Below are 11119 nucleotides of genomic sequence, written 5' to 3'. Positions count from 1 at the left end.
TTAAACTTAGAAACATATTTATTTACTGAGTTTTAATATTTCACTAAAAATTTATACATTACAGTTAATACAATCTGTATTATCAAAGAAATAGGCAAAATTAATTTATTTATTAATAATTACTAATAAAGATAAATTATAAATTAATAATTATTAACAAAAATAAACGAATAAGTTTAAATATGAGAATCACTTTTTTATTTTATACTTATCGATAGATTCAAGAATAATGTCAATTATGGAAATGCATGGACCCAACATATAAGATGTCGTTTTAGAGACTGGATGCAATGTCCCCACACCATGTAAAGCACAGTGTATTTTATCCAGGTAAAAGTCTACGTTACTCGCGTAAGATGGACCATCTCGTTCGTACGTTAATATTTCAACTTCGGTTAGTTCGACTAAACGATTTAAGTACCGTGCAATATTCACTATTCCCGCGATTTTACGTATACCTGGAAGCTCCATGATAGGATCAATTCCTACAGTCTTCCAAATTAAAATTATATGTATATCCGTATCTGTATACATATTGGAAGAATCCGAACAAAATCCTATAAGCTTCTTCGGCAAACTTTTTACTGTAGAATGAATATACGTTGACACGGAGATTCTAAAATATGGTCTTATGAGTCGTAAAAAAGATTCTAGAAAATAAATAGGATATTCGGGGTCGCAAAATATAATGTGCCCTTGTTTAGGAAATGCCTGTTTTTTCAAAGAATATACTGTGGTTTGCTTGATCTCCTCTTCTTGATAGGATTGATTTTTAATCAATCCTATTTGCTCTTGTTTTTGTGTTTTTTGTTGGAAACATGTCTGATGACTAGTTCTGTCATGAAAGTAAATTTAATAATTAGATATTACAATTAGTTTAAATTGTAACACAGAGCATGATAATTTTGTAAATAGATAACATGTAATATCATTTAATTTTATATTTGAAAGATAATTTGGTAAAATATTTTAACTTGTTACTTCCACAAAAGGGGATACGCTTCAACATAAATACCTCGATAACTTAGAATGATATTTACTTCTCTAATCGACATATAGGATTGTTGTGAACCATTTCCATGTCCACTTTTGGCCCAACAAGATCACGAATATTATTTAAACCATATTTAATCATGGTTGGCCTAAAATCCAAAAAAAATGTTACATCTTGGTATCAAAGTGTTTTATAGCATGCACTTATTAATTTTTATACCTTTCTAATGATAAACCCCATGCAATGACATTGACATCATGAGGTAGATTCATCGGCAGTAACATCTCAGGTCTAAACATACCACTATTGCCAATCTCTATCCACTTCTCCAAACCAGTATGATAGCCAAATATTTCCATGCTCGGCTCGGTATAAGGATTATATGCGGGTTTGAAACGAAGCTGTGTAACGCCGAGCTTCTTAAAGAACTCGTACAGTACGCCGATAAGATTACCCAGTGTTAGACCATAATCGGCAATAACACCTTCGATTTGATGAAATTCCGCAAGATGCGTCGCATCTAATGTTTCATTGCGAAATACTCTGTCAATGCTGAAGTACTTGACTGGCTTAAACTCGCCCTATAAAACATCTTCCACTGTAATTTACTATCCTTAAAGGAGCAACCTGTGTGCAAATTTTCTTTGACTCTACCTCCTCCATAAGTTTATATAACATCCGTGCGCTGACACTTGTCGTGTGAGTACGTAGTAAATTCTTTTGCGCTTCTTCTAATTTCCAGTCATATCTGTAACCTCGAGAACCATATCCTCCTTTGCTATGAACATTTTTTACTCTTTCAAGATACTCCATAGGGAACTTTGTACTAATAGATGGTTCTAAAATATATAAAGTATAGAGATTAATAATTTCTCAGTTTTATCTCTTTGATTATTATTTCACCAATCTTTGATGAATTTGATTATTGATTCTTAATGAATTACCAGAAACATAAAATGTATCGTGTGCATCACGAGCAGGATGTTGCTGTGGCTGAAAGAGAGCATCAAAGTTCCAGAAAGAACTCTCCAGATAATTGTTTGATGGCATCTCTGTGAATCTACAAAGTAATGATTCACACTCTTGCAATTTGAATAAAGAGTTTATCTTACTTTACTCTCAATAATTATAAGAATTTTTTTTATTCTATTATATACCCCATTTCCAAGAAGATTTTTCTAAATTCATGTCTAACTTTTAACAGTGGATGCAAGTGACCAATTTGAAGAGTTGCACCTAGAGCATCAAAGTTGTATGGTTTAAATTTTTTGGTTTTCCAAGCATTGTGTGCTAATAAATCTGATGTCAAATCAGCTTCTAACTTTTCTACATTTGTAGCAAAATTTGATCCTTTTACCACATAAACCATATTAATCACCCTATTACAAAAAAGAAACAAAAAGTAAAGTAAAATAAGTACCTAAAATTATTTTACAGGTTTTTAAATGTTTTTTATTTTACAATCACATACTTACACCTCTCGCATAAGGTTTCTCTTTTTATATTCAATTTTCACTTTATCTGGGACGTTTTTAATGTCCTTCAAGTGTTCAAGTACAGTATCTACAATGGATGATACTTTCTTTCGTACAATAGGAGTACCAGTACTATTATCCAATTGAATCCATCCAGCAGCCATTGCTTTGGAAAAACCTAATTTAGCATAAGGACTCAATTTTATAAGTTCCTTCTGAGGTATACCCTCATCAGGAACAGAATTGTAAACAACCGCTTCGTGGCTGCCGTGTTTTAATATGTGTTGTCCTTCTGGTACAATTTCCCATGTCCTTTTAATGGCAGGTTTCGTAGTAATTAACTATCAAAAGTAGATCATGATTGGACAAACATTTAACATATTTGCGACGATTTCATGACTTGAACAAATATTTTACAAAAGCACAATTACTTAGCATCAATTTTACATGCAAGTTTACGTGTATAAATAATCGGTAATGCAATATATAGTAGTACATAATAATTTGCAAATGATTAACTTGAACAAACTTACATTGTCGAATGTTAAGAGGCTATTGATGGCTCCTATAACCAAATCATGATTCTCTCCTAACTCAGTACTCAGGTCTAATGAATTCACTTCATTATGCTGGTCTAAGTATTCTAAAATTCTATTCGGTAATTGTTTTACCATTTCGTCCTTTACTTATTGCAATCTTCAATCAAGTTATAAAATTTATTGTAAGCGGTGCGTACAAGCATGTGGAATTGCATCATGTCGCAATTTTACAATATTACGGAGCTGCACGCATGCGCCATAAAACCTGAAAGAATCTAGTAACGTAACATATGAATTTTAGGGCCGTCCACACAAAATGACATTGCTCATTGGTCGAAACGATTTTACGTTATACATATGCATCTATGTCATTTTGTGTGCGATGGCTGTTATACTGTAGATAGACCACGTGATTTGCAAATTTTATAAATCTCGAGAATGTTTGTATCATCGACGTGATGATGTGATGGTTTGTGATAAATAAATGTTTATCAAAGTGACAGCGATTATGTTGAAAAGTCACTATTGTGAACCGGTCGAGTTTGTTGCTGAAGTGCAAGGACTGAATCAAATCTCATCAGAATGGAATTATCAATGCAAATTACTCAAACTTCAAAGGATCCAGAGACGAAAGGGTTTGATTTGTCAGCTGGAAATACTTGGGTTTATCCGGAGAATTATCCAGTTCGCAAATATCAATATAATATAGTTGAGACTGCTTTATATCACAATACTTTAGTTTGTTTACCTACTGGTAAGAAAAGAGATACTCATCATTGTGTTATTATTAGCATAAGACTAAAAATATAAAGTTTTAAATGTGTTCTAGGTTTGGGAAAGACATTTATTGCTGCTGTTATAATGTACAATTTCTGGAGATGGTTTCCATTTGGAAAGATTGTATTTCTTGCACCGACAAAACCTTTGGTTGGTCAACAGATTGATGCATGTTATGAAATAATGGGAATACCAAGTGTTGATATGATAAAACTTACAGGTTTTCACATTTATTATTTTTTGCTAATAACTTTTAATATGGCATATATGTGCATATCTTGAATGTTTTATCATACATTATATAATATAAATATATTGTTTAATTTATAGGTGCAGTTAATCAGAAAAACCGTCAAATATATTGGTTCAAAAAGAGAATAATATTTGCTACTCCTCAAGTATTTCACAAAGATCTTGAAAAATCAATTGTACCCAGCCATTTAGTTAAATGTGTTGTTGTGGACGAGGCTCATAAAGCTTTAGGGAAACATTCATATTGTGAGGTAAAGAGAAGTATGGAAAATATATAAATTATATATATATATATATACACTATTATGTTTACACAAATTGATCAAATTGTGGCTTATCACTTTCAGAGTATCAGAATATTATCCACACAGAATAAATATTTTAGGATATTGGCACTTTCTGCTACACCTGGAAATAAAATAGATAATGTTCATGAGGTAGATATATTATATTATTTATTTTGATTGAGAATTATGTGATTAGAGAAATAATTAAGATTTAGAAGATTATAATATATATTTGTTACACAGGTAATACAAAATTTATATATCTCTCATTTGGAATTGAGAGATGAAGATTCAATAGATATAATACCATATGTTAATAAGAGAAAAATTGATACTATCTTGATACCTCTCAGTAATGAATTGGCTCAGTTCAAAGAAAGATATATTATTATTATGGATCGTCATGTGAAGTTTCTTATACAATATAACGTACTGCGAGGACATACTGCAAACATATCAAAAGGAAGAGTAAGCAATTTAGTTTACAAAGATTTATAATAACAAAGAGAAAATATGTAATTTTAATTTTGTGAACATTTAATTCCAGATATTTCACTTGCTAAATGAATTCAAAGAAAGGACAAACAAATCCGGAAATTATGGACAAATTATGAAAACTTTGAATATATTATTAACTATGTATCATGCTTATGATCTTATGATTAGACATGGATTGCGAGCCTTTTGCAAATTTTATCAAAGTATGCTTACAATTAATAAATTATTATGTAATATGCTTTTACTAGTTGACAACTTTTTATCTAAAATGGTTATGAAAACATAAGTTATACAAATATAATTAAATTTTAGATCATTCTGATAAATTCTGGATGAATAATGAAAATCAGTTAAGACAACTACTTTATGACATAGAAACTTATCTTGGGCCATTTCCAGATATTCTTCCCAATGGTCATGTATCTGAGGTTTGTAAGAATTTGATAACATAGAAGAAACCTAGAGGAAAATAATATATAAAAATTAAACTATTTTAGATGCCAACGAACATTATGTTTGGACATAATAAATTTTATAAATTGAAAGAGTTACTTGAACGCCATTTTAGAAAGAATAATGGCGAAAATGCGGACACAAGAGCTATAGTCTTTGTAGAAGTTTGTATATCAATCTTTCTAATTACTATATATTTAATATTTAAAAAAACAGTTTGGTATAACATTTTATAAATTTAGTATAGGGATATAGTCAATGAAGTCTACATTTTGCTTCTACAATCGAAACCATTAATTAGGCCGCAAATGTTTGTCGGTCAAGCTAGTCAGAAACAGAAGCAGCAAATAAAAGCATTGGAAGATTTTAGAAATAATCACGTGAATGTGTTGATTTCAACAAGTATAGGTGCGACATATTAATCTACAAAATGCTAATTTTACTAAATCTATAATATATTAATCTTTCAATATACATATATATATATAATGTAGGTGAAGAAGGATTGGATGTTGGTGAAGTAGACCTAATAATATGCTTTGATGTATCACAACATTCTCCAACCCGGTTAGTTCAAAGAATGGGAAGGACGGGACGCAAACGAGATGGTCACATAATTATTCTTGTTACAGACGGAAAAGAGTACGAGGTAATCGAAAAATTTACATGTTTTTTTGTATGTAGGCATATTAATATCGATAAAACATTTTGCAGAATCTGAAATCCACACTCTCTAAGAGGAATTCCATAAACAATAAGATATTAAATACAAGCAATATATTTTCCTCCTTATATCAAAGCAATCCTAGAATGATACCGAATCAATTCACTCCAGAATGTCACATGATGCATATTACTCCAGTACAGAAGACACCAAATGTTAGTAGTAAAAGGAAAAAGAAAAGAGTCAACAAGGAAAACGAAGCATCTAGCATAAAACAAAAAGAGAGTGAGTCTTATGATTAATTTATCTTTGCTCAATACTTTGTCCTTATGTTTTACTAATTTATTTAAAAATTTATATATGTTTGATATTCGTTCATAGCAACATCAAATAATGCAGGTGAATCATTAATGATGAAATTTCTTACCAATAATAAATATGAGCAAAAGCAAAACGGTGCGTGTAATATCTACACATTAACAACACAGAGTGGTAATGTACATAATACAATAGATCCCAACCACGTCAAACTTTTATCCGATGATAACGCAGGAATCGATTTCATGACGTTATGTGCAGTTAAAAAATCAGAGGAAGAAATATCTTCCGAAATTGTGCGTAAAATGGATACAACCTACATTCCTGCAGCAAAACCAGTTAAAGATCCATTCAACTTTGTAATACCTGATATACAAATTCTCGATTCTTTACCTCTCTTAATAACAAATTTAATTAATCATCTACCAAAGACAGAGGAAAACCGTGAAAACGAAAATATTCAGAATGATAATAATCACATTAGTATCGACGATGATAACTTCTGGTGCACTATTCCAAACAAGAGAAACATTGATACCGATGAAGTAAGATTCGAGGACATACTGGATGATAGTTCCGACTCAAATATAACCATAGTTTCATTCGTGAGTCGAGCAATTGATGAAATTGAGATAGATTCAGTTGATACAAGTAAAGTTCTTTCATCTAGTATAAAAGATAACAATGACATTGTGATTGATCGTGCAAAAACAGAACTATCGGATGATATACTCAATAAAATGGAACCCGGTATGTTTGAAAATATTTTAGATGACTCGTTTAGTTCAACTGATGATGATTTAGAAACTAAAGATACAGCGCACCCAAATATAGTATCTTCAAACTTTTCAAACACCTCTGATAAAAATACAGATGATATCAATGCAGCTTCTGAAAGTATTGCTGATATTTTTCTGGACGACACGAACGCTGATGAATTTAATCAAAGCTTATTGGCACCTGCGAAATCAGTGGAACTCGATCAAGCAAATAAACCGACAGAAAACTATATAGATGATATAGACGAAATAGATCTTATTTTCAGTGATGATGATATCATGGCTGAATTTACATCTGATAAATTTAATAAGAGTAAATCAATACATAATTCAAAACCGGAAGAGAGCTTCTTATCCATAACTCAAGCTATCGAAGAAATAGCAAGGATAAAAAAAAATGTAGAGAAATCGCCGGAACTTTGCGTAAGTAAAAGAGATAGTAGTCCCGAATGGATTTCAACTGATAACAAGCGTCAAGCTAGAATCGAAAAAAGAAACACACGTTCGGGATTAAAGGATAAACTGTCTCATATCAATTTCAACTCTATCACAAAGTCATACAACGCGAAACGGCACTTGGACTTTCAAGATTCCGATGAAGACTTCATGATCACAGAGGATAACGTAAAGAAATTCGACGAACTTGAAAGCAGTTATTTTTGCCGTACATCGAAAACTTCGAAGAACGGAAGTAATCATTTGCACAAGACGAACAACTTGGTAAACAATAAAAACTACTTCGGTGATACATCGAAGAGCTTTGCAGCTGGAAATAGCAACTTTTACAGCACGTCGAAAGAAGCAAAACTGCTCGGTAACCCGACATTAGTCGATAACAAGCGTTCCATGTTATCTCTGAAAAGAAGCAAAAATCCGTGTTCGAGCACGATAGATCTGAGTGCTTTTAAAGCGCCTAGCAAATGCATTAACAGCAGACAAGAACAGAATGCTTTGGGATCCGACATTAGTACATCGAAGCAAATATCCTGCCTGAATAGAGAAATTACGCGGAAAATCAGCTTTAAGCATGAGAGGAAAAGACAGAAAAATGAATTTATAGACGACGAGGCGCAGGCGAGTTCTAACGACAGTACTTCGGACGAAAGTACTTCCACGATAGACGAGGAACTGCGAGATTTTGTAAGCTACACTCAAAATGTAGAGAATCAAGTGGATATGGAGGCGCATTATTTGCAAACTGTTAAGAGTCCGATCAGAAGACCCGGTGCATTCCATTTCAAGAAGCCGCGATTACCTGATCCAAATGTGGAGATCTATTCGCAGTCTTTGTCACAAGTGCATGACTCGTATCTTTATGTACGTAGAGTATCGTGTGTGCACATTTTAAAATAATAGAATCGAGATAATAGAATGTTTTCCATTTTCACTTTTTTCGTAGGATTCGTTCTGCGTAAGAGAAGACGCTGAGGAAACGAGTGTATTTCATAACGAGTCGATATTGGAAGTAGCCGAGAGGAAATTGGAATGCAATAAACGCAAGCGTCTCCATTTGAATAAGGATAGTGCGAAGCAAATTAACAAAAGGAAAAATATGAACATCTTGAACAAGTCCGTAAGCAGCGAGGACGAGATTGAACAACTACGTATAGAAGTGCAAGAAGACTGATTTCCGGTGTTGTGAGTTAACGAAATTGTATTGAACTATGGTCCTTTTTGATGATATAATTATGGTGAGAAGCTTATTTTCTTATATACAAAGCGTGTATATATCTCGCGTGAATATCTATTAAAGATTAAAGATGTATTTTTATGCGGTAATGTTTATATAAAATAAAATTGTTTATAACTTTATTTTTAAATCAGCTTATCTTTAATGCGATGATGGTATTTTTAAGAAAATATTAACTATACTTTGGGATAATGATCTTTGTAATTCGTCTAGTTCAAATTTTTGTTTCATCTAGCGAGTTGTAATGTTGTCCGATTTATTTGTTGCTTAGTGCACAATTGATATATTGTAGTCCCATCAATGATATTAAATTAAAGCTGAATAGCCATGTTGTTTGTTGAAAAAAAATGAATATTTACCAATATCTGTGGTCAAAATCAGAGGAGCAGGTATTCTCACTTAGTCGGTCGAAGTAAAATGGACCGAAATTATCTTCTGCAGATATAAAAGGACGAAAGGGCCAATAATAGATGCTCTAGTAGACCAAAATGCTCCCAATCCTATCTGATTTTGTTTATGGCTAGGCACAAGCAGGTATAAACAAGTATAACGGCGTATATACATATATATAGGTAGAAAGTGACATTTTTTTTCAGTCTTGAATTTTCTTGCCAAGCGAGGAAACTGCGCCACTTCAGAAACCCGCGCGAAAAACGGCATAGTGTTTATAACTAGTGTACAAATACAAAATTCTACGAACATCTGAGCCGATAGTTAAACGATCAAGAAGAGCACCTTTTTACGCTCGTAAATATACAATAATAATGTGCAATCATTGATTGTGATATAGATTTATCAACTATCCGCTAATCATTCGTGTTCTGTTTGTTTTTTCTTTGTCAGATGAGTTACGTTTCCCAGGCATCTTGCAGTTTGAAACCCCGGTTTTATAAAGCGAAGAAAGATGTTTTACCTTGGACTCGTCTTGTTTGCAGTCGTTAATGTTCACAACACGGTAGCGAGGCATATGCTTCGCAGAGAGCTTTTGGAACAGCAATTGTCATCTAACGACCCAGTTTATCAGCCGAATAGTTCTGTTAAACTTTTTCAAGTAACGACAGAATCCGCGCTGGACGCAAGTGTAGCCACCACTGTAAAGAGTATCGTTGACAGAAACGACGTTGAATCGACGGCAGTGAGTTCCAGAGCAAATCCAAGCTGGTGGTCGAACATCTACGATGCTGTAGTATCTACATATAATCTACATATAATCTACATATAATATCTACATATAACACAGTGACTTCTTACACCGCTCTGTGCCTGCCAACAAGTTTATTGGTCATACCTGTAATCGGACTTATTAACACCCTGCTCTGTACCTACACTTCCGTCTGCAGCAACGCTATATCTGCAATGCGATCTAGCGCATCACAGGCAAGTCATCATTCTTCTCGATACGTAAATCTTACCAGGATGTATTTTCCAATCGCTTCTGTAACCATTGTTAGAATTAAGCGGTATAGTGTTTAATCGTAAATGAATAATCACGATCGGTATGTCAGCCTCTTGAATCGTTGAATTTTCGATCAGTCATCCTTTCGTACTTCTTTCTCTAAGATCCTTCTTCAACAAGAATGGGGGTGCAAGCATCGTCACATACTACGAACTTTGTTTTTCAATTTTATTCACATTATCGCGTTTGATCAAGCGGACATTTCTACTTTCATATCGTATAGTATTGATTTCTGAATGATTTTATATTAGACAGGATATACACACATATATACTGTTAATTCATACGTACAGTACTTCTTGAAAACGAATACATATTTGTGAGCGCCTCAAATTTTTGTTAGATAGTTATTTATATATATATATATATATATATGTATATATAGTATATAACTTATACATTTGTTTGAGCAGATGAGAAAACGAATGGTGACATTAGCAATTTTGTATCTTACACCAAGGAGGATGTGGAGGAACTCTCTTCGGCGATTGACACAGCAATCAAAAAGTATTCCAATGCAGAGAAGAAGAAAGCAGAATAGGATGCACCAGCAACTCGTAGGAATGACGCGATCTATGCGTTTTTAGCGAATTTTTTCGTTAGACATAATTACACTAAAGACTAATAGTCAACTTTTTTTTTCGCAGTTTTTGTTTTAATAAATAACATATTCATTTCTTTTATTTTATATCTTTTACATTTTGTTAGCTATGTTTTATATATTTATCCGTGATTTCCCATTGCGTCAACGTAGAATAGTTCGATAAAAATAATTAACAAATAATTTTCTATAACGTAAGCCGATCGCTGTGTGGTTTATCTTATCGATGATGATGTCATCATTCGAAGTTTAATGTCCGCTGGTTGTATCTCATTTTTTATTCGATGACGTGAACGAGATGCTGATATCATCGTACGCTCGCCGGAATTTAAGGAA

At 32.8% G+C, this 11119-nt stretch overlaps 2 protein-coding genes across 4 annotated transcripts; one reads left to right on the top strand and one right to left on the bottom strand.

The window, feature by feature from the left end:
* Positions 1–171: 171 nt before the first annotated feature.
* alpha-PheRS (phenylalanine--tRNA ligase alpha subunit) lies at positions 172–3245 on the bottom strand. 2 transcript variants are annotated; one of them, XM_011140511.3, is made up of 8 exons: positions 3003–3245; positions 2470–2810; positions 2152–2373; positions 1939–2054; positions 1649–1833; positions 1214–1575; positions 1041–1142; positions 172–835 (listed from the first exon to the last, which is right to left on the bottom strand). In XM_011140511.3, exons 1-8 carry the CDS (start codon positions 3141–3143, stop codon positions 190–192), a joined length of 2115 nt encoding a protein of 704 aa, XP_011138813.2. In that variant the 5' UTR covers positions 3144–3245; the 3' UTR covers positions 172–189. The 2 variants fall into 2 exon arrangements, with proteins under 2 accessions (XP_011138813.2, XP_011138815.2); XM_011140513.3 differs by having other exon boundaries at positions 802–835; positions 1016–1142.
* A 156-nt stretch (positions 3246–3401) lies between these two features.
* Fancm (FA complementation group M) lies at positions 3402–9260 on the top strand. Of its 2 annotated transcripts, XR_003113845.1 has the most exons (14): positions 3591–3762; positions 3838–4005; positions 4116–4288; positions 4385–4474; positions 4568–4792; positions 4872–5025; positions 5135–5250; positions 5320–5439; positions 5518–5683; positions 5770–5924; positions 5990–6224; positions 6321–8353; positions 8436–8727; positions 9168–9260. XR_003113845.1 is itself a non-coding variant. In XM_019841280.2 (13 exons), the coding sequence occupies exons 1-13, from the start codon at positions 3591–3593 to the stop codon at positions 8661–8663; spliced, it is 4035 nt and encodes a 1344-aa protein (XP_019696839.1). In that variant the 5' UTR covers positions 3402–3590; the 3' UTR covers positions 8664–9050. The 2 variants fall into 2 exon arrangements, 1 of the variants encoding a protein (XP_019696839.1); XM_019841280.2 differs by lacking the exon at positions 9168–9260 and having other exon boundaries at positions 3402–3762; positions 8436–9050.
* Positions 9261–11119: the final 1859 nt, after the last annotated feature.

Source organism: Harpegnathos saltator, unplaced genomic scaffold (genome assembly GCF_003227715.2).
Source record: "Harpegnathos saltator strain DR-91 unplaced genomic scaffold, Hsal_v8.6 scaffold657, whole genome shotgun sequence".
Taxonomy (NCBI): domain Eukaryota; kingdom Metazoa; phylum Arthropoda; class Insecta; order Hymenoptera; family Formicidae; genus Harpegnathos; species Harpegnathos saltator.
Note: the sequence above shows the minus strand (reverse complement) of the source record. Positions and strands in the feature narration are given on the sequence as shown.